The sequence below is a fragment of the Panthera leo genome, chromosome E1 (assembly GCF_018350215.1).
Source record: "Panthera leo isolate Ple1 chromosome E1, P.leo_Ple1_pat1.1, whole genome shotgun sequence".
Lineage (NCBI taxonomy): Eukaryota > Metazoa > Chordata > Mammalia > Carnivora > Felidae > Panthera > Panthera leo.
In genome coordinates, this window is record NC_056692.1 from 3,977,137 (window position 1) to 4,000,954 (window position 23,818).

The following is a 23,818-nucleotide window of genomic DNA, read 5'->3' on the forward strand; positions in this document are numbered from 1 at the left end:
CGTGAGAAGTCAGGAAAGTATTATGATGAAGCAGACTGCCGGAGTTCAGGGACCCCTGGCCTCGCCCCGCATAGCCCTGGCCTTCACCTTGTCTTCTAGGCAGCCCACATGCCAACAGCCAGTATTTCTATTGGCTGCCCTCCATGGCCTCATGTACATGACCTCCATTATCTCTAATCCTCACTGAGACCCCGCAGAGGAGAAATTACTCTGCGGTTGAATGGACTGAGGCCCGGGGATTTCTGGCGATGTATCCAGAGTCGCAGAGCTCTATCTAGTTAGCGAAGGATCCGGCATGTGACTTGGGGTCAATCCTTTCTTCATTAACCGTTCTGCATCCCACCAACAAACGGATCTTTGTGAAACACTGCATTTCCCACGCTGATCCCTTGCACAAGAACCCCTGTTACATTCTGATTGTTAAAACTAAATCGGTTGCAGAGCATGATTGGGTTTTTAGGGCCTCATTCATTTTTCTACTTTTTTTTTTTTTTTTTTTTTTTAAGTTCATACTTGTTAAACATTTGGGAAACAGAAGGATCTGAAATGTGGAAGAAGAGAAAACAGTCCCTGAAAGTTCTGGTGAAGATAGTCACCGTGAACATCTTGTTATTTCTCCTGGTCTGCGTTCTTCGCACACATTTTGAAATAATTGTACTTATTTTGTGTATGAAATTCTATTTTCTGGTTTATTTTTACTTAAGGCGAGCATCATCAACATTTTCAATATTACTGTTTTTTAAAAAACTGTGGTAAAATATACATATACTCCATAAAGTTTTCAACATGGCTTTACTGGCTAGGCAAATGGCTTTGAGAAGTTGCCGTCCCATAGACGATTTAACCATTCCGTTATTATTAAATAGTTCCAACTTTTTTCTCTTTTCGTTAAGGTTATAATAACATCCTTTGACATCAAGACTTCTCCCCTCCCCCAGTTTTAGGATTATTTCCCAGAAATGGCATTCATAAAGTATTCGACTGCCATGGTGGTTTGTGCGCATTGCCTGCCTGGAGTGTTCCCTCTATCCAGATCCTGCCAGTGTTTCGCAACCCATTTTAGACTCTCTGTCGCTGAGCAAGCCCCCTCCCCTGCCCCCGACTATCATAAACCATGCTGGCCTCTCCCTCTGCTGACCGTGGGCGCCCAATATTGTGAGTCACTCCTGCCTCTCTGATCGCATCACCTCCCTGAAGTTATGTCCCAGGTCATATGCGTGATTTGTATCCTCTGTAATAAATGCTCCCTGATTGAGTGACTCTACCTTCTTGCTTCTCCTGAAAGGAAAATCCAGTTACAAGGTGGCATCACTTCTATCACCCTTCGAGGGGAAGGACACCACTTTTTTGTAGGAACGGAAGAATCCCACATTTATCGGGTCAACTTCACGGATTTCAAAGAGACTCTCATTGCAACCTGTCACTTTGAAGCTGTCCAGGACGTTGTCTTTCCATTGTAAGTAGAAGAGCAAAGGACTTTTGCTCCTAACATCAATGAAAACAAGCAATTGTAATTTAATATCATTAATTACAGTAATAATTATAAATATAATACTGGTATTTTCTTATTCTTTAATAAGAATTCTTAACAATAATTATTTCTGTTACCTTCACCACGTCGCTACATTTGTTTTCACAATTGAAACTTGGGCTTCTTTTGAATGTTGGCTTTTCTAATAAGCCCATCAGGGAAACATTTCTGTTTTCGCAATGCTGTCTGGAGAAACCTTAGTAGTGCCTTTTTTCAAACTTCTTTCAACTGGGTCTTTTAGATTGGGCATACTTAATGGTGGTGGCCTCAGGAGGTCTCCTGGACCTCTTGGTGATCTTCTGGATTTCTTGGTAAATCCCACACAAAACAAGTGAAACAAACAACCATTAGCAGCTGTGACATCAAAAAAAAGTCATTTGCCATGATTTGCTTTTGAAATACATTTTGTCTCTGGCAACATTCATCCCACAAAGCTGATCAGATAGGTTTTGCTCTGACCTTCCTCAGCATGAACTTGAATTTGCAAAACTCAAAATCGTTGCTCACGATCATGAAATGTGCTTTGGGTTCCCTGGGTCCTTGAAAGTGGGTTCTTCTAAATGTTTCTAAGAGTGAAAATGGCTCGTGCTTCCTACCAGGGAGATCTTTTTGGAAAACTGGTTAGTCAGGGGCGCCTGGGTGGCTCAGTCAGTTAAGCATCTGACTTCAGCTCAGGTCATGACCTCCCGGTTCGTGGGTTTGAGCCCCACATTCATGGGTTGGAGCCCCACATTGGGCTCTGTCATGACAGCTGCTTCGGAGCCTGGAGCCTGCTTCGGATTCTGTGTCTCCCTCTCTCTCTGCCCCTTGTAGATCGATCTCTCTCTCTCTCTCTCTCTCTCAAAAATAAACATTTAAAAATTTTTAAAAATTAAAAAAAAAATAAAACTGATTGGTCATTTTCTTTCCATCTCACTGTTTTCCTCTTTTTTCTAAGGAGCTTGGTAGAATCAATTGGTAAAAATTATTTGGCCCCTGGGGCCTTTTATAAGAGCAGATTTTCAACTATCTTTTCGAATACAGGATTTGTAACTCTTCTTTTTCTCCCCACCTCCTTTTTTTTTTAAACAGCTTTACTGAAATATAATTCACCTACCATAAAGTTGACCCATTTAGAGTGTGCAGTTCAGTCATTTTTGCGTATTACAGAGTTGTGCAACCATCACCATAATCTAATTGTAGAACGTTGCATTATCCCCAAAAGAAACCTATTAAGAGTCACTACCCTCTTCCTGCTTTGCTCCCTCCCCCCTCCCCCCGCCAAGCTGTGGAGAAAACTGAGCCGAGAGGAAGGACGTGGGGTAAATGAGCATCATGTAAGGGAACACACGCTTCCTCTCCTTGCTGATTCATCTGTGTTAATGTACATTGTTTTCAGCTGCTATTACTTTGTATGCCAAAGCATTGATATATTGGGGGAAAATATGTAGGAACCAAAGCAACTTCTGCAATATTCTGCTATCACGTGCCTCTTTGCCAATTGCATATGAGCTAATACACATTACAGAAACATGCATCGTAGCAAAAGAAACTCTTTTTTTCAACCTATTGGTATCGTTTAATTTTAGGTAAGTCTTGGTCTTCCGTAGAATTCGATCTGTTCGTACTTATTTATGTCAAATGAGTTTATAGATAATTTTCTATTTAACAAAGTTTCTTTTTTTCTTGTTTACTTTTCTTGTCTTTTGCTGTGTGGCCATCATGTTTTTCGGTCCTCCCTTCCCCTCCCCTACTCCCCATGACTTGGAAACTATTCACTTTGTTTTTATTCACTTAGTGATTTACCCTTGAATTTCTAATATAAATTATTTTTCTTTCAAACACTAGAGTTAACCAACATTTATATCATATTTTCCAAAGGAGCAAGAGTCTCGGCATATTTTATTTCCCTCTCACCGTCTCTGATGATAACATTGTTTAGAATTAGACTCAGATTATATAGTTATTATCTTTTACAAATAATTACTTTTAGCTTTAACTATAATTTTGTTTTTTGCTTTTATCACCCTCTTTCTTTTACACATCTCCCTATTTGATTTTTTTCTATGTTGTTCATGGGGGAAGGGGTGGGGGATGGTAATTCTTTCAGAGATAGTCTGTGTATAGAAAATTTGGTCCTTACTTATCTGAATATATTTTTGTTTTACCCTCGGATTTCAGTGATAATGTGGCTAGGTATAAAAAGTATTTTAATGAACTTTGTATTGAAATATACTTACAGAAAGTATATAAATCATAAGTAACCGCCTCAATGAAATATCACACCTATATGACTACCACCTGCTCAAACAACAGAATATTTCCATCACCCCAAAACACCCCTTTCAATCACTAACCTTAACCCTTTTCCTTAAAGAGAATCACTACCTGGGCTTCTAGCCCCATAGATTCATTTTACCTGCTTTTGACCTTCATGTAAATGGAACAATTCATTATGTACTTTGGAGGTCATATTTTTTTCTCTATGGAACCTTTTAATGTTACTGTCATACATAGCTTATCCTTAGTAGTTTTTTTGTCAACAGTTTTATCATTTAACTGAGAGAAGTGTGTTAAAGCCTCAAGCAATGAACATTGATTTCTTCCTTTATTTCTGTCAGTTTTTGCTTCATGTATTTTTGAAGGGTGTGTGTGTGTGTGTGTGTGTGTGTGTGTGTGGACATTAGCATATACATATATATATATGCACATCTAATGTATTGACATTTTAATCATTATTAAGTGTACCCTCTTCATTTCCAGTAATTCTCTTTGATTTGAAATATGATATTAATGTATTCATCCCAGCTTTGTTGTCCTTTGTATATATTTTACAAAATACTTTTACTTTCAATATAGTGTATCTTTAAAGTTCTTCTCTTGAAATGGCATGTAATTAGTTATTGCTTTTCTATCCAGTCTAAAAATGTCTACATTTTATTTAGAATGCTTAGTCCATTTACTCTTCATGTAATTTTTGATCTAGTAGTATTAAATCTTCCTTTGTTATTTGTTTTCTTTTGTCTCATCTGTTCTTTGTTCTTCTATTCTTTCCTTCCACCTTTTGCTTTTTTTTTTTAAATTTTGTTAACGTTTATTTATTATTGAGAGACAGACAGAGCGTGAGCATGGGAGGGCCCGAGAGATGGGGAGACACAGAATCCGAAGCAGGCTCCAGGCTCTGAGCCATCAGCACAGGGCCCAACGCGGGGCTCAAACCCACGAACTGTGAGATCATGACCTGAGTCGAAGTCGGGCGCTCAACTGACTGAGCCCCCCGAGGCGCCCTCCACCTTTTGCTTTAATCAGATGTTGTTAGTGTTACATTTTAATTGCTCTATTGGCTTTCTACCTATACATCTTTGCATTAATTTTTTTTAATGGCTGCTCTAAGGATGATGATGTACATTTTTAACATATCACAGTCTGCTTAGAGTTAATGTTGAATTACTTCAAGTAAAATGCAGTCTGGGAACTTTGCGACAACTTATTTCTCTTACCCTCATTCTTATTCTTGGTGCTTTTGATTTCATGTATACCTACCTACTCATATTATTAACCCATTGATAGAAAATTATAATTTTTGTTTTAAAAGAGTCATAAATCTTTGTCATAAATATATATTATAATAATTTATAAGTATAATAAAATGTAGTTTTTAGTTCTTTGTTGATATTACCTATCTGTTAATTTATTGGTATCATAGTTTCCTTTAATACTTTGAATGCAATTTGCTTTAAAGTCTTTGTTAATCCAATACCTTGATCTACTTGGAGTCAGTTTCTTTTGACTGCCTTTTTCTTGACTCGTATTTTCCTATTTGTTTGCATGTCTAATTACCTTTTGTTGAAAACTCAGCATAATAGGTAATACATATTATCGACATACATGTATTATCTACAGACATATTATCTACGTACATGTATATCCGCATACATATCTACATCTACATATAATGCAGTAACTCTGAATTCTGTAGTATTCTCTGAGGATTCTTGGCCTGGACTCAAACTGCAAACTTTATCTTTCTCATAGAATGCAGCAGCTGACGTTTTCATGGCTTCCCACGGCTACTTTTTTGTACAGGTTCTGGGCAAGCCCGTGGGCTTGTGTAATTTAGCATCCTCCCAAGGATTTGTGCAGAGATGAAACTCATCCTCTCCATGGTTTCCTTGCTACTGGGGATTTTCCCCTAGTTTCCAGGTGTTCTTATGACCTCAGGCCCTGGCTTCTGATATGTTAAGCCTGTAAGGTCCATCTTTCTGCCACTCAAGCTGAACACAGTTGGTGAATGTATTCAGTTAAAAAGGGAAAAAAAAAACAAAACAAAACCTTCCTAGGTTGATCCCATATAGCTGTCTTCAAAAATAGAATCCTTAAAAAAAAAAAAAAATCAATAGAATTTAAAAAAAAAAAAAAGAAAAGAAAAGTAGAGTTCCTTCTGGTCTCTGCTTTCTCTTCCTCTTGGGGGTTCTCCCATGCACGTAGAACTTAGCTATCAGATGGGAATCTGGGCAGTGTTGATAATCTGAGTTTAGGTTTTATCCCGGTGGGTCTCTTGCTGCCATGATTTCCCCTTTTAATTTTCTAAGCCTTAACTCTGATCTCTGCCTATCTGTAGCTGGTGAGGCTACGGTTTCTCTGCCACCTTTTTGTGTGGCTACTGCTGGCTAACCTTCGAATTAGCCAGCAACACAGTAATGATCCTGAACCCTTTCCGGTTGTACTTTTATAAGAGCGAACACTCCTTGATTTCTGTGTACTTTCAAATGTCTTCGTTGTCTTTGGGATTCGGGGTCCCTGATGTCATGAATTCAATCCGGTGTTCATAACTGTTGTCTGTGGGAAGGTTAGTGTGGCCTCACTGCTCCAACATTACGAGAAGTACCATCTATCCGTGATCTTAATATTCTGTATGTCTCTCCGGTTCTGTTTCTTCGCAGATTCTATCCGGCTGATTTCTCTTTGTCCTCAATATTTCTGGCCTATTTGATGGTAATCTCTCCTGCTTTCCCATATCTACTTCGACATCTTCTACGTCTGCCCCTCTCTCCGTCATCTTTATCTGTGTCTTTATTTTATGGGCTTTTAGATGGGAGGCACACGGGCCTGATAGGCCATCTCGATCCAATCAGTTTGTTTGTTTCTGGAACTTCACCTTTCAGATCCTAAACTAGGGACAGTCTGCTCCTTGAAGAGCTAATGTCTTGACTAGACTCCTGAAAAAGTGGACTGTCCATCAAGGGTAGGAAGAGTTTGGAAAGTTCTCTAGGTGTGCTCATTCTGTGATATTTGATTTTCACAAGGAGTCCATATGCCTCTTGAAAACCTCACTTTCCTCACAGGAGGGGGTCGTTCACTGAAGGCAGTGTCCTATATAAAGCCTCTCTGGGGCACCTGGGTGGCTCAGTCGGTTGAGCGGCCGACTTCGGCTCAGGTCACGATCTCGCGGTCCGTGAGTTCGAGCCCTGCGTCAGGCTCTGTGCTGACAGCTCAGAGCCTGGAGCCTGTTTTGGATTCTGTGTCTCCCTCTCTCTGACCCTCCCCAATTCATGCTCTGTCTCTCTCTGTCTCAAAAATAAATAAATGTTAAAAAAAAATAAAAAAAAAAAGCCTATTTTATTGTTATTTATTTATTTATTTGTTTGGTTTTTAGAGAGAGAGAGAGAGCACATGCGAGCAGGGGAAGAGGGGCAGAGGAAGAATGAGAAAGAATCTTAAGCAGACTCCACACGCAGTGCCAGAGCCCAATGCGGGGCTCGATGAGGGTCTTGATCCCACAACCCTGGGATCAAGACCTGAGCCAAAATCAAGAGTCAGATGCTTAACCAACTGAGCCACTCAGGCACCCCTCCAGCAGTCACTCTTTCTAAGTAACTAGCCCACATTATAATTGTTTCTAGCCCACGTTATAATTGTTTTTCTCCAAGCCCCAAAGCTAAGTATACAGAAAAGATCCACTTTTTATTAATTCCAAAGTGTATGGGAGAGGGACTCTCTTTTCCTGAATGTGCCTTTGATGAAATGTAGAGATTTCTTGAGAAGGCCTTGTATCTAGAAGTTAGCTCAGCCCCCACAGAGGCTGTAGCTATAAATTCATATCTATAAAGCAGGTGGGCTTTACCCCAGCATTCTTTTTCTGATCCAAATTGGAATAACCTGTAATTTTTGACATCATGGTGTTTTTCACTATATTTACAAGTTGTCCTTTAAAAAAAAAAAAAAATGCGGACAAACCAATCGCTCTGGGTTCACGTCCTTGTCCAGAGCCCCATATTTTCTCACAACCAAGCAAAGTAATGCTTTAGGTTATCTGCAGGCATGCTATCTAGCACACGTGTCATTTTTGTCTTTGAAGTTGTTAATGATTATCTACTTTACAGGAGAAGTTTTGTTTAGCTTGTCTTAATATCAATATTCCACAGACCCATTTGACCTCCTGTCCACCAGGACATTTAAAAACTTTGAAATTGACATTTTCCTTTTGGGCGACTTCCTCCCAACCCATCCTCCCGGGGAAAGGGCTACAAAAGATGGCCCACAGGTGATGTGTGGGCATTGAATGCCATTTTACACGAGGTTTCTGTAAGGCCATCAGACTTTGAGATACGTGGAGCCTAAAAGGCGTCCTTCCCTATATCCTCGTGCAATACGTTGGCGAGTCAAACGTGCGTCTAAGAAACAGCATGCGTCGTGTACGGCTGCACCTCTTTATTCTCGCCGTGGCTCCTTTGCAGTGGCACCGATGAGCTGTTTGCCACCTGTGCCAAGAAAGACATCAGGGTGTGGCACACGCTATCCAACCGGGAGCTGCTGCGGATCACCGTGCCCAACATGACCTGCCACTGCATCGACTTCATGAGAGACGGCAAGAGCATCATTTCCGGTAACGTTGACGTCATTTCCGGCACCGTTGACATCATTTCCGGCACCGTTGACATCATTTCCGGCAATGCAGTCCTGATCAGGCTTTGGCGTGGGTGCTGGCTGTGGCTTTGGGAGTTGGCGTTCTCGTTCAACGCCGGTTTCTCCGGGTGGATACCCTGGGGCAGCGCCCCGTGGTCTAGCCCGCCCCTCCTTGCTTCTAATCCAGCCCCTCCTTAGAGTTCCCTTCTCGCCGGGAGGCTTTCTGAGCTCAGAATGACCAAAGAGCAATTTCTCTTCCCCCAAAATGTCTGCATATAGCGTGCAGCCTTCTCTCCAGTAGGGGGATTTGGCAATTGGGTTACCAAACGGATCTGAGGCCTCGGCGAGTCTCGGGCACCTATGTTAACAACCCCTTTGGTTATTTGAGAGATTAAAAACCTGACTTAAACTGTGTTATGCCTCAAAGGGAATTCGTTTTTCACTCAGCTGATCCTTCCACGCCAAAGCATTTTAACATAAAGCACGGACGCCATGATATTCCACCTCTAAATACTTTGGCGTACATCCCTAAAAATAATATTTTGCCATGAAATAATAATTTCTCAATATCATCTTATGTTCACATCCTAAGCAAATTTCCCCAGTGGTCAAAACGTTAAGTTCGCGTGTTCCCATCAGGGAAGAGTTAAGAGTATCTTTAGGAGTAGCTGTTGAAGTGGTGATATCAGGAGCCCATCTCAGCCCCTCTTTTCCTGGTTCTGTTTCCTCTCCATTGGCTTCTCCTTCGGGCGTGTCTTCCCACACAGCAGCCACCACCGGGAGCTCCTGGCTTACAGCATTTCCCTCTAATGGCCTTCACTTCAGACTACTTCTCATCTCCTCCCTTGTCTCAGCCACCACCATCCCCTAGATTATCCAAGCAGCTTTCTTCCACGCCCCCGACCTCTGTTCTTCCCCACCACCCCTCTCCCCCAGTCTGCAGTCAACACAGAAGCCAGTAAATTCCTTTTAAGATGTGAGTCCCATCATGCCATTTCTAGGGTTCACTCCTACATCCCTGCAGATGCCTCCAAGGCCCCTCTGTGACCTTCTCTCCTTCCCCACCTCCACCTTTTTAACACTGACTCTGTCTCTTACCATTCACCCCTTCTGGCCACGCTTGCTTTTTTGCTATCCCTCAGGCACACGGTGCACAGGGCCTTCGCTCTGGACATTCCATCTGCCTGGGTTGTTCTTTCACCGGGGGGCCCCGTGACTCACTCCCTTCACCCCCTCTCTTCTCAAGTCTTTGCTGAAATGGGATTTACCTCGAACATTTTATTGAAAATTGCAAAGATCCAGAGGTGACACTAAGGCTGATGAGAAGGAGCCAGCCGCATGAAGACCTGAGGGAAGAGCATTCCAGGCAGAGGGAACAGCAGGGGCAGAGGCCCTGAGGGGGGAAATCACTTAGAGTATTTGAGGAACAGAAAGAAGCCAGTGTGCCTGGAGCTCAGTGGGGAGGGTTGGGGTCACGGTTGAGGGAGAGGTAGGAGAAGGTGAGGAGCTAGGTAGGGAGTGGAAAGTAGTTACCATGGAGGATAAAGGAGTTGAATTGTTAAGTGTAGTGAGAAAACCTTTTGAACTTTCTTGATCAGGGAGTCGACATGATTTTAAGAAGTGCACCCAGGCCCCTGCATAGGTCATTCCTTGAAGGGAGCAAGAGTCTGAGGCCAAGGAGGAAGCTGTTACAACAACCCAGGAGAGAGATGCTGGTGGCTTGGATGAGGGTAGGCCCAGCGGAAGGGTTGAGAAGTGGCCAGATTCAGGATGTTTTTTAGCTCTAGAGTTGGTGGAGCTTGCTGACGGATGTTGGGTTGCGTCGGGTGGAGTCGGGTGGATGGAATAGAGAGGAATCAAGGATGACTGAAACTCTTGGCTTAAACAACCGGATGGATGGTGGCACCTTCTATTGAGATGGGAAAGATGGCAGGAGTTGGGGAAGGAGCATCGGGTTTAAAGAGGGAAGGGTAGGAAGCCAACATGTGTTTGCAGATATTAAATTCCCCATCCCAGGTGCAGTATCAGCTAGCCAGTCAAATGTACAAGATTTGCAGCTCTGGGAGAGCTGGGAGAGGTGGGAAATGGCCTCTTTCTTCCCCTCCCCCACCCCATAAAAATGTTTTCTCCTGGGATGGGGTGCAGCTAGAGGCAGATTCAACTAAGGCAAGCCAGCCATTTCCTCCAGCCAGGTGTGGCCGGTTTGGGGAGTCAGGGGAAAGAGGGATATGATTCCAGGGAGTTGTGGGAGACTGGTCTCTTTCCTCCGTCACCACCACTGCTCCCCAGTCCTGACTCCTTTGTGATTATGAGAGCTACAGTCTTCACAGAGAGTAGGAGTATACTGATGCTGCCTGCTTTTTGTTCCCCTTCCACGCCAGCGTGGGACGACGGTAGAATCCGAGCCTTCGCCCCAGAGACGGGCCGGTTGATGTATGTCATTAACAACGCCCACAGGATCGGAGTGACAGCTATCGCTACCACCAGTGACTGTAAAAGGGTCATCAGCGGCGGTGGGGAAGGGGAGGTATTGTTCTTGAAAGCAGAATCTTTTTACAGGAGCCCTAGGTGTAGACCGACCAACAGCCTTCCTTGTAAGAGGCCACGGACTTGATTTTTTTTTTGACCTATACTAGGAGTCAGGCAGGACCAAAGTAAGATTTTTGAAGAAACCCTATCAGATACATCATAAACGAAAGTTCTAATAATACAAACACACAGAGAGCTGTATTTAGTTACAAAAGAACATTTAAGATACAGACATGAAAGCGTTCTGTATGGCATGAAGCCACGAATCCAAGTTGGTGTTTGGCCAGAGTTTTGGAATACTTGTTCTTTTCCTTCAAAGACTATAGTTACATAAATCGTCTTCATCTTATCTTTTAAGGAGATGCTATTTTTAGAATCACTTCTTTCATCTACCCAGACATTTGACTGTTATTTTAAAGTTGGTACACTTGACCTTCCCTTCCATCCTTTGGACGAGCCTTAAATACCTTCCACCCACACGTTCACCTCAGTGCGCCCCCTCCCCACTCCCCAACTTGTCTCCTGCCCCCAAAGCCTTCCTTTCTCAACATAGGACATTTCCTTTCCTTTCTTCATGCTAATGTAGGAATAACTTGTCAGGGAGAAGAAAGAGACAGCATCTTGATGTGGCCTTTCGCAGAGTTTGGGCCAAGCAGACTTGTGGCTGAGCGTTTGAGTTCGAGAGTCGTGTTTCACTTCTGCCCCGTCCCGGCTGTGTGGCCTGGGGCATGCTCTTGAACCTCTCTGTGCTTTGGTTTCTTACGTGTAAAGGGAAGATAACAATACTCCAGTCAATGAGATGTTTCACACTATTTTGCACCAAGTCTTCGAAATCTGATGCATATTTTACATTCCGAGCACATCTCCGTGTGGGCTAGCCACGGGGCAGGTGCTCCATAGACGCATCTGGCCCTGGAGCCTCCCCAGCCGTCTGCCCACCAGCCCCGCAAGGGCTTTCATCCCTTCCCCCATCTCTTCAGCCACGCTCTTGCTGACAGTATCAGCATCCTGCTTGGTCCCTCGGCCTTTGGGGGCACCTGCCTGCTGATGCCCAAACTTGGCTTGTGCCAGAGCATCAGCTTCTAGGTGCCTGAGCCCGAGCTGTGGAGAGCTGCCGGAGGAAATCACACATGACAAATTCATTGCCTTTGGCCCTGTTCAGAAATCTTTTCAGAACACCATGTCAGCCCTTGCTCCCATCCCCTCCTCAGCTCTTACAGACCCCCCTTCCAGAAGACATAGTCTCCAAGGTCTTTGTCAAGTGCTGGAGACCAGGGCTGCTGGTCAGTGGGTGTGCAGTGCTATGAGTTCAGCAGTTCCTGAAATTCTCAAGCATCTATAATTCCATTTTCATTGGTAAATGGCCTTGGCTGAGTTGCAAAGACCCCAGTCCCACCACGTAGCTCCTCCCCTGCCCCAAACATACCCCAACCCCCCTGCAATCCCATAACCAAAGGGCTACTACTCAGAACACCCCACATTCCAGGCCTGGGTGCTGTTTGGCTGGTGCCGCCACCATAGTAGTTGGAAAATTTGAGTATTACTCTTGCTAAAGACCGAATGTGTGCCTCCCGATGTAGTGGGATCACAAAGTTAGAGATTCATTTTCTTTGGCAGTAATCATTATCTCATCCTGTGCAAGGACACAGGCAATTATTTGGACACCAGAGAAATGAATATGGCACAGCTCATTTGGGATAACCTCATGCCTCCTCATCTGTCTTACTAAGGAATTATCTTAGAATGTTTCTCTTACTTTGCTTATGGTTATTTTCCTCTTTCAGGTACAAATAAGTCTGTTATGACTTACCCTGACACTAGTTTCTGGACGGGGGCTCACCAGGACCTACTATTCTTGTGTTGTCTCATATTACTTACACAAGATAACCTCTGCTCTCTCTCTCTCTCTTTTTTTTTTTACAAGTCCAACATACTCACTGTAAGAAAGTATAAGCATCCGGCTACACTATTGTGTTTTCTGGTACAGTTGTGACAGAATGTTTATCACAGGACATACAATAGCTTTCCTCTTACGTATTCTTTTTATTACAGGTAGGGCATCACATGGACTGTTTTGAAATTTTGTGTGTAGGACCGATGACCTATGAATTTCACTTCAGGATAGTAGAGTGTGGGGCGGGGGGGGAGGGTCGGAAAATATTTGCCGTAGAAAGTGGGTGTTGGCTCCGATGAGGCTGAGACCCATCGATTTGAAATGATTAACCCTGAGCAGCTGATGTGAACTTTAAATACGGCTCTGGGTCCCCGGGAGATTTCCTGGGGGCACCAGATATCTGAGAGCGGTGCTCAGCAGAAATGAGCAGACCTGTTATTTCACTTGGTGTAGCAGCAGGTGTCTGGCAAATTTCTCAGCCTTGAAAGTAGATCCAAGTGTAGGATCATTGGTAGTGTTCTCCTGGCTCCGTGGAAGGATTTTCCTGCTCCCAGCAGTCCCACCCCACTCAACTGAGATCAGAGCAGGGAATTTACAAAAACAAGTCAAGCACAGCAGAGGTGGAAAAGCTCACGGAGTTTTTGTTTGTTTGTTTTTATTTTTTATTTATATTTTTAACGTTTATTTATTTTTGAGACAGAGACAGAGCATGAACAGGGGAGGGGCAGAGAGAGAGGGAGACACAGAATCCGAAACAGGCTCCAGGCTCTGAGCTGTCAGCACAGAGCCCGACGCGGGGCTCGAACTCACGGACCGTGAGATCGTGACCTGAGCCGAAGTCGGACGCTTAACCGACCGAGCCACCCAGGCGCCCCTGTTTGTTTGTTTTCAATCCCTTCCAAAGTCCCAAGTTTGTGTTGAAAGCCTGTGCTTTGTGGCTTTCAGGTGAGGGTGTGGCAGATAGGCTGCCAGACCCAGAAGCTGGAGGAGGCCCTGAAGGAGCATAAATCCTCTGTGTCCTGCATTAGGGTAAAGAACAACAACCTGGAGTGTGTCACAGCCAGCACGGATGGCACTTGCATCATTTGGGACCTTGTGTAAGTAGCTGTGAGAGGACAATCTGACCCAAAACCCAGTGATTCCAGCATTTCACTGAGAGAAGATCTGAACAAAGGGTAGAGATCTCCTTTGAGGCCACAGGACGGGGATGTTCATCTGAAGCCATTTTCCTCTGTGCCTGCTGAGGGTTTACAGATGCTGGTAGAAAGGGTGCAGTGTCCCGGAAAAGCTGGACGTTGGAAGATTCCGGATGCACGGGGAAGTAGCTTCCTGGATACATACGGCGAAGCATGATTTAACGTATGCAAATACAATTCTAAGAATCCCCTCTCCCGCAAAGAGGGAGAAGGGAAGTAATGATGCAGGCAGTTTCTCTTGTTCTGTGCAGTGGAACCCAGAATGAGCTTGCCGTGAGGGGTGCAAGAGGGGGGGTGGTGTGAGTCTAGCCCCTCCCCTCAGCCAGCCCCGCTCCCAGGGCCCTCTTGATGCTGGGAGCCTGTCACAGCCCCCGTAAGAGCACCCGACTCCAAGATAACTAGACCAAAGCATGTGAACTCTTACTGTTGGAGCCACGCAAAGGATTTTCAAGGGCGATTTTTTTTTAACTATAAGCATTTGGCTGTGTGTTTTTATTTAGATTTTTAAAAAAATGTTTATTCATTTCCTGAGAGAGAGAGAGAGAGAGAGAGAGAGAGAGAGAGAGAGTGTGAACAGGGGAGGGTCGGAGAAAGAGGGAGACACAGACTCCAAAGCAGGCTCCAGGCTCCGAGCTGTCAGCACAGAGCCCAACGTGGGGCCCAAACTCATGAACTGGGAGATCGTGACCTGAGCCAAAGTCAGATGCTTAACCGACTGAGCCACCCAGGCGCCCCTGTGTTTTTATTTAGAATTAGACCCTCTTCCCCTAACCCTCCCCTCACCCAGCACACCTCTACTACTCCTAAGATGCCTTGCCTCTGTATCTGACTGCATTAGAGAGACTTGAATAAGTCCAGAAGTGGGAGAAAAGAGACCTAAATGGAGATATGGATATATATATTGCAAAAGAATATGGAACATTCTAGATTGCAGAGAAGAGAGTGGGAATTAAGACAAAGGCAGAACACTTTTTGTTTCATATATTAAAAAACAAAAACCAGGGGCGCCTGGGTGGCTCGGTCGGTTAAACATCCGACTTCAGCTCAGGTCATGATCTCATGGTTTATGGGTTCAAGCCCCACATCGGGCTCTGTACTGACAGCTTAGAGCCTGGAGTCTGCTTTGGGTTCTGTGTCTCCCTCTCTCTCTGCCTCTCATGCTCTCTCTCTCTCTCTTTCAAAATAAATAAACATTTTAAAAAATCTTAAAAAAAACAAAAACAAAACCTCTGTCTCCTTTGTGTCTCCTCACTTTGATGTGCATTTGAAGCCCCTGGAGCTCTTGTGAAAATGTAGATTTGTATTCAGAAGGTCCAGAGGGGATGCCTCAGATTCTGCATTTTTCTTTTTTTTTTTAGTTTATTTATTTATTTGGAGAGAGGGAGAGACAGAGAACAAGCTGGGGAGGGGCAGAGAGAGAGGGAGACACAGAATCCCAAGCAGGCTCCAGGCTCTGAGCTGTCAGCACAGAGCCCAACGCGGGGCTCACACCCACGAACCGTGAGATCAAGACCTGAGCTGAAGTCGGTCATTTAACCGACTGAACCACCCAGGCGCCCCAAGATCCCGCATTTCTAACCAGCTCCCCAGGGATGCCCCTGGTTCAAGGACCACGCTTGCAGGGGTTCTTAGCCTACACCCGAACTCCCCACTGGGAAAATACGGAACTAGAAGGGAGGATGTGTCTAAACATATTTCCATGGATTGTTTGTGACCACCTCAAATTGCTGAAGCCTTCCTGTTGTATGGCGGGACTATTTGATTAATTTGTGCCAAAATCTCTAAAGAACCGTCAGCCCAGATACCACATTTGAAAAGTTCCATAGTGAGAAGGAACTATGCAGGGCGTGCATTTCTTTTTAGCCAGTAGAGCCCAGCCCAGCCCAGAGATGGCCACCCATCTCCCAGGGAAGGAGAAGCAATATTTACGTGTTCGTCAGCACGGTGTCTCAGGCAGTGGCTCCCAAACTGTTTCGCACATGACAGTCAACTGGCACGCTGACAGAAATTGCCCATCTGTGGCCTCTTCCCAGCCTGCTAGACCCAAATCCCCACAGGGAAGGCTCAAGAATATCCGTGTTTAAAAAGCTGCCCCCCACGCTGCCACTCAGGTGGTGGGAAACTTGGCTTCAAAATGGCGGCCTCAAGAATACGGTGGCTTGTGTGCAAGACAGCAGGTTGACTCCGAATTCAGCCTCTTCTGTTCTCATTGGAACTTGAGGCTTCCCCCGGAGTTCTGTGCTTTGTCTTTGGAAAAGGGCCCTCCCGGTATCTTCTGAGGCCCCGTAGGTGCATTGGGAGGACTCCAAAGTGGAGTGGGCAGAGTAGCAGGAAGTATCTCTGGGTTAGATAAACCAACCCAATCCAAGCTTGTGCCAAATCCAGGCTGAAGAGTAAATGCATTTTCCAAGGAAGGGAAAGTCAAGCTTCACAGCTTTTGCGTCTAATTGTTTTCAGGCGTCTTAGGAGGAATCAGATGATCCTGGCAAACACCTTATTCCAGTGTGTTTGTTACCACCCCGAAGAGTTCCAGATCATCACCAGTGGCACAGACAGAAAGGTAAGCCCTCCCGACAAGAGTCGGGGTCCTTCTGGCACGTGAGAGAAGCAGTGAAGTGTCGCGGCTGGGGGTGCAGGCTCTGGACTGGAGCCCCACGAGTTCAGACATGGTTTTGCTGTCGATCAGCGGCGCCACTTTGGAGATGCCGCATTTGCTTCTTTGCTTTTGCATCTTGGCTTTGCCTTTGCTTCTTTGTCTGTAGCGTGGAAATGACACCACTCAGTTCACGCTTGCGGTGAGCGTGACTTTAAGGCCATGTAAGGCCAATAGCAGGGGGCCTGGCCCATGGTAGCTACTCGGTAAGCACTGGTAATTCTTATTAGGGAATTTCTGAGGCCAGGATGACCCTGCCCACACCAGTTGTCCTTGGGCTACATTCCAACTGAATGATAATAGAGCTCCTCGTTGCTCATCCCCTCTGCGTCATCATTAGCTGGGGAGTCCACGTCCTTGGGTAGAGACTGGTGTCTCTTTTGGGGAGAACCTTTCCTCTTAGAGCAAGCAAAAGGCTGTTGTGTCATCTACCCGCCCCCCCATGTCTGATCAGCCAGGTCTTTGTCTAACTGCACCTTCAATTACTGGATTTGGGTTCGCCTAATTCAGACTCTGAGATGACTTTGAGATCATTGAAGAAGAGATTGTGTAGTTAGCTTTTTTACCAGCTACAGAAAAAGTTGAGTTAAAAGTATATAAATATTGTAGGAAAAATACATTTTGTGTTTTCCTCTCTCTGCTCCCCCAGCGTGAGAGACAGAATCTAGGAATGGGGCTTTTTCCCGTTCCCAGATGATTGGGGACTACTGTCCTGAAGACATTGTGTCATAAAAAAAATCCAAGAAATGCCACCCGGTGCCGGCCAGGATTTGTCTGATGCAGACAGAATGTTTTGGGGGGCCCGGAGCTCTGCCTCACTCTGGTCTCTGTAGGTTGGCCTTGCTAGTTTCTTTGCGGCTGTCCACCCAAACTGGGCTATGTCTGCCCGCCCCGTCAACCCTGTGTTTCACTTCTGATTTAAGTAGCCTTCTTCTTGGAACTGGGGCAGAAGGATGTTAGGAAGTTCATCATGACGTCACCATAAATGCTATTATACATGGTGCAGAAAGTTTCTAGATTCTTGTCATATTTCCCATATTCCAGGGTTCAGGTTATGAGACTTGAAACACTTTACTGTCCTCATTGGGGAATTGTCACCAGAATATTCCAAGCATAAATCACAAATCAGTACAACCGCCATCAGGGCTGGGGACATGACAAGGTCCCTGCCGTCATGGAGCCAGCCACCTTTATGCAGCTATGGCAGGCGGGAGGGGATAGATTGGCCAGGACACGTGTAAACGAACATGTCCATGAACAGTGGGCAATCTGTCAACAAAGATGACATCAGATGGTGAAAGGGATAAAAAGGCAACAATAGGTTACGGAATCCCGGCTGGGTGGACAGAAGCTGCTTTAGCTGGGATGGTCGGCGAAGGCCTCCTTTAAGGAGGTGACATTTGAGTTGAGACCTCACCATGCTTAGCTCTCAGGGAAGACCATCCCAGGTAGAGAGAAAGCCCGAGGTGCCACAAGGCTGCCTGGAAGAGGGCCACTTTGGCTTTGGCCAAGAGAGCAGGTAATCAAACACCAGCTACCTACCTACGTGGATGTGATTCCCGGGAAATGAGGATCTGGGCATGTTTCTACACCCCTTTATGCTTTTCCTACGAAAATGACTTTTTGTTAAAGCAATCAAGCATCAATAGAAATTAATAAATTAGCCAAAAAAAAAAAACCCTTTTTAAAATAGTATACACAATTTCTAGCTAAATTCAGAGGAATATAGATTCCTGGAGTAATGACTAGAATATAGCAAATTTATCTACACACGCGACAAGAGAAAGAGGTGAAATGCATGTCTAGGTTCACACTCCTAAATCCTGGTCAAGGGCTTTGTTTAGAAAGAATTTTTCCTTTCTTTCTTTCTTTCTTTCTTTCTTTCTTTCCTTCTTTCTTTCCTTCTTTCTTTCTTTCCTTCTTTCTTTCCTTCTTTCTTTCTTTCCTTCTTTCTTTCTTTCTTTCCTTCCTTCTTTCCTTCTTTCTTTCCTTCTTTCTTTCTTTCTTTCCTTCTTTCTTTCTTTCTTTCCTTCCTTCTTTCTTTCCTTCTTTCTTTCTTTCCTTTTTTCTTTCCTTCTTTCTTTCTTTCTTTCTTTCTTTCCTTCCTTCCTTCCTTCCTTCCTTCTTTCTTTCTTTCTTTTTCTTTCTTTCTTTCTTTTCTTATTTCTTTCTTTCCTTCTTTCTTTCTTTCTTTGAGAGGGAGAGAGAGCACGCAGGAGAGGGGCAGAGGCTGAGGGACAGAGAGAATCTTAAGCAGTCTCCATGCCCAGGATGGATCCCAAAGCAGGGCTCGATCTCACAACCAACCATGAGATCATGACCTGAGCTGAAATCAAGAGTCGGATGCTTAACTGATGGAGCCATCCAGGTCCCTGGAAAGAAATTCTCTTTTTGAATCGGTTGTACATTTACAAGTTTCAAAGTTCAAAGACTATAAAAGCAATATATTCAGAGAAAAATCTCCCTCCCTTGAGCCCCCCACCCCCGACCCCCCTGACCTAGTTCACCTCCCCAGGAGGGGACCATATTACCAGTTTGCTTCTGGACCCCACCCTGTGGGATGTTTCACTGCTTCGAGGCAGAAGAGAAAGTTGCAAATCGGGGGGGGGGGGCGTGCGTCAGCCACAGGGACCGGTGCCTGCAGAACTCTCTGGACCCCTCATTCCCCAAGCAGCTGGAGAGGGGGCCTGCCTTCCACCACACCTGATGTGTGGTCCTCCTCTAAGAGCCGAAGTGGGGGAGTGGACATGATGGCTGTTTTCCTCCTTCTTTTACAGCTTATGCTTCGGACCCCCAAGTGCTTACTCTCACCAAAAGCACTTTCTGTCACAATCCGGGCCTCCTGGCAGATCCACATCCCTCTAAATAGAATGCAAATTTAAAAACCAACGCTGAAAATATTAAAATGGCTTCTCCACCCCCTGCTTGAGCCTATTTATAATTTCAGCCGATATATCATCCCAGGGTGTATTTTTGCCGCCTTCTATATAAAGTAGAATCGTCTTTTTCTTATCTTTTTCTTAGCACGCACACGGATGCTTCCGCTGAGCTGAGTCCTGCCTAATGCTGTTTTTTTTTTCTGAATTCCAGATTGCTTACTGGGAAGTATTTGATGGGTCAGTGATCAGAGAGTTGGAAGGTTCCTTGTCCGGGTCAATCAACGGAATGGATATCACCATGGAAGGAGTGCACTTTGTCACAGGTTAGTCATGGGATGGGCACAGAAAGCCGAGCCCTGCTTATTTAAATGGGAATACAGAACTGGCAGGTGGGAGGCAACAGGGAGTGATGACAAAAGTGTCTGCAGGGCAGCGTGGTTAGATTCAGGCCTGCACACGGCAGCCAGCGTGGCTGGAAGAGAAAGATCCCGTAGTCACGCTGCAGGGGGAGGAAATGTCTGCCCATGGGCCTTTGGGGCACACATAAAGGCTAACCTTATATGGCTTCCTTTCTTTGTGGCGGCACTGATGACAGAAACGGGACTTTAAATGGTCTGGGTTATCCGGCATATGCCTTGCACTGCAATTTCCTAGTGAAGTCTCCTAACTGCCAAGCTCTTAAACCAGCATTTCCGGGGCGGGGGAGGCATTCAGCCTCCCTACAACATGCCTACTGCAACACTATCCGTGATCATTTCCTGCCAGGCCCTGATTCTTCAGGACATTAACAAATGCACACTCCAAAATGAATTAAAATTTCACAAACACATTTACTTAGAGTGTGATATAAAATTACACCTGGTGTGGGGGGTCTGGGTGGCTCAGTGGGTTAAGCATCTGACTTCAAGCTCAGGTCACAATCTCGCGGTTCTTGAGTTCACGCCCCGCGCGGGCTCTGCTTGGGATTCTCTCTCTCAAAATAAATACACTTTAAAAATAAATAAATAATATAAAAACACACATGGTGTGATTCCAACCACATCTATGGGTGTATCTGTAAACCTGTGTACTTATCAGAGAAAAGCCTGGAAGAAGCCAAACCAAAGATGTTGTTAGTGATTATTTCTGGGTGGTGGGATAAGGGGGGAATGTCACCTCTTTGTATTTCTTTCCCCCAAATTTACTACAACAGACCTAGACTTTCATAATCAAGGAAAAGAGTTACTATATAGATTTTTTTTTTCTTCCTTGAAATTGGAACATGGGGAATGTGTTGAAAATTAGGCAGTTACTTGAAATCAGGGCTGTTTCTCCCTATTTTTTTATTTTTTAATTTTAATCTTTATTTTTGAGAGACCGTGCGCACGCACGCGCACACACACACACACACACACACACACACACACACACGTGCAAGCGGGGAAGGGGCAGAGAGAGAGAGGGAGACACAGAATCCGAAGCAGGCTCCAGGCTCCGAGCTGTCAGCACAGGGCCTGTTGTGGGGCTCAGACCCACGAACCGTGAGATCATGACCTGAGCCGAAGTCGGACACTCGGACCAACTGAGCCCCCCAGGCGCCCCTCTCCATGTTTTCATGCAGCAGGACATAGACCTGTTTGTCTTTTCCAGGTGGGAATGACCATTTGGTCAAAGTTTGGGATTATAACGGAGGTGAGGTGACTCATGTTGGGGTGGGGCACAGTGGCAACATCACCCGCATCCGGATAAGTCCAGGAAATCAGTACATTGTTAGCGTAAGTGCTGACGGAGCTGTTTTGAGATGGAAGTACCCATTCACCTCCTGAGAGCTGCCGAGACTTCCGGGATCTGGAAGGTTGACCTCACACGACTACAAGACGGGTCCTGACTTCTCACGTCTGTGATTCTGTTCTTTAGTCAAAATGTTTTAAGTTTTAAACTTTTCTTTATAGAATGCATTTTATCTTATTAAATTGCATATTAAAATTGGAATGTGTTCAAGAATACGTTGTCCGGATTATACATTAAAAGTTTCTTTTTTATGATGACTAAATGCCCAGTTGTTGGTTTCCTGTTCCTTAGAACAGAATCTCTGTTCTAAGACTGCAAAGCCCACGGCCCTTCTGCATAATTTGCCCACAGATAGCATTGCTGTTATTCTTAAAAATTAGGAGGGCCAGCTTACCTTCTTAATCAGTATTTCATTGGTCAAGCTGCAATGGGGCAAGACTTGGTTTGAGTCCAGATCTTCAGTAGGATTTTAGGATTTTTTTCTTTCCTTTCTTCCTTCCTTCTTTCCTTCCTTCCTTCCTCCTACCCTCCCTCTTTCTCTCCCTTCCTTCCTTCCCTCCCTCCTTTCCTTTCTTCCATTCCTTCCCTCCCTTCCAACTCTCTGAGCCTCTGTTTGGTCTTTTCAGACTGCTTAAAAGGTTGAGAATTAAGTGAAATAAGGTGTTTAAGCATAGGCAGAATTCCTGACAGAGTAGACAGTTAAACATGAATTACACTGCTTTCTCAAAGAAACCATGTGTTCTTGGAGATTTTGGGGTGATTATCAAAGGTGAAATTTCATAGATGCTTTTCAAATTTTTTTTAATGTTTATTTCTTTTTGAGAGAGAGAGAGAGAGAGAGAGAGAGAGAGAGAGAGAGAGAGAGAGAAAGAGACAGAGCGGGGGAGGGGCAGAGAGGGAGACAGAATCTGAAGCAGGCTCCAGGCTCTGAGCTGTCAGCACAGAGCCCAACCCACGTGGGGCTTGAACTCACGAACCATGAGATCATGACCTGAGCCGAAGTCGGACGGTCAACCAACTGAGCCACCCAGGCACCCCAATAATTTTTTAAATATTTACTTTTGAGAGAGAGAGAAAGACAGAGCGTGAGCAGGGGAGGGACAGAGAGAGAGGGAGACACAGAATCTGAAGCAGGCTCTGGGCTCCGAGCTGTCAGCACAGAGCCCTAGGCGGGGCTCAAATTCATGAACCCTGAGATCATGACCTGAGCTGAGGTGGAGTTGGATGCTCAACCGACTGAGCCACCCAGGCACCCCCTCATAGATGCTTTTCTAGGCAAGGGAAGGACCTTGTATATGAATCATCCAACCGGGTATCTTTTTCCAGAAAGGGCAAATCATGGCATTTTTCCAGAAACACTTCAAGTTTCCAATTCACAGTACAGTGTTTTATTCTAAGCCTTTTTTTCTTTTTCTTTTTTTGCCTGCTGGGCAAAAACCCAGGGAACCTGCTGGGGCCCTCTTTGACATATCAAGGTGGATATTTAATAAATGATCACTTTATCAAATGAGTAACATTTCAGGGCGTCGATGTAATAATGCATCGCGCTGATCTCTTTCTGAGCCAGAAACTGATGAGAAATTCGTCTGTAAGACTTCGATTAATTATAAACCTGACAGTCACAGGATCAAGTGAACGGAGGCCCCCAGAGTCACCCAGGGAACCAAGGGCGGGTCAAGGCCAAGCCAGCTCTGATTGGGCATCAATTCAGCGAGGAGTTTTGCTTTCGGAGCGAACCGGGGGCCGCACAGGGGGCGCGCCCGAGAGCCGGAAAACTTCCTGGATGAGCAAATACGGAGGTTGCAAAGCGCCAGCCGGTGCAGAGCCGGGTCGAGTTCCGGCGTCCCCGCCCACGGGGCTTGCGGCCTCGGGACAGGTGTCAACCTCCCTGCGCCCGCTTCCCCACCAGCTGAAGCGAGACGGGGGAGGTCTCGCCAGGTTTGGGGAAGCGACTCTGACCTGGTGGATGAAACAAGCAAACCACAACCGTCCCGGGTGGGGTCTTCACAGGGCGACACGCGGCTCCCGCTTCTGGTCCCACGGTGGCCTCCCCTAGGGGGCAGACGGGGCCGGGAGGCGGTGGCACCCGCAGGTGGGAGCACCCCGCGGTGCACTCCCCAGCCCGTCACGGCTCCCGGCGCGCCAGAGGCTGGCGGGGAACGGGAGGGAAATTCGGGGCGTCGGTTCGCAAGAGGTGAGGGCGGGGGGCGGAGGGGGGGTGGGACCCGGAGCCGGCGACGCGCGGCGCCTCCGCTCGCTGGGCGGCGGCGCTGCCCTGGGCGGGCCCGGCGGCCGGATTCCCGCGCGGGGCGGGGCGGCCCCGCCCTTGGCTCCGCCCCCGCCCGGTCCGGGCACACCTGGCCCGCAGGTAGCCGGCGCCCGCCGCCTTTCCGGAGCCGTCAGGGCGGGTCGGCGGCGCGTCGGCCTCGCGGCCGAGGGGAGGGGGTTCGGCTCCGGGGAGGGGGCGCGCGGGCGGGAGCC

At 45.9% G+C, this 23,818-nt stretch overlaps 1 protein-coding gene across 2 annotated transcripts in view; it reads left to right on the top strand.

The window, feature by feature from the left end:
* CFAP52 (cilia and flagella associated protein 52) overlaps positions 1 to 21,552 on the top strand; it is a 43,499-nt gene extending 21,947 nt beyond the window's left edge. Inside the window, exons 8-14 of one of the 2 annotated variants that reach the window (XM_042916071.1) lie at positions 1,286 to 1,456; positions 8,248 to 8,396; positions 10,798 to 10,943; positions 13,785 to 13,936; positions 16,493 to 16,595; positions 19,779 to 19,890; positions 21,197 to 21,552. In XM_042916071.1, the coding sequence (XP_042772005.1) occupies positions 1,286 to 1,456; positions 8,248 to 8,396; positions 10,798 to 10,943; positions 13,785 to 13,936; positions 16,493 to 16,595; positions 19,779 to 19,890; positions 21,197 to 21,372 (1,009 nt within the window). In that variant the 3' untranslated portion in view covers positions 21,373 to 21,552. Of the gene's footprint in view, positions 1 to 1,285; positions 1,457 to 8,247; positions 8,397 to 10,797; positions 10,944 to 13,784; positions 13,937 to 16,492; positions 16,596 to 19,778; positions 19,891 to 20,162; positions 20,397 to 21,196 lie in introns of those variants that run through there. The other variant, XM_042916072.1, reaches the window with a different exon arrangement.
* Positions 21,553 to 23,818: the final 2,266 nt, after the last annotated feature.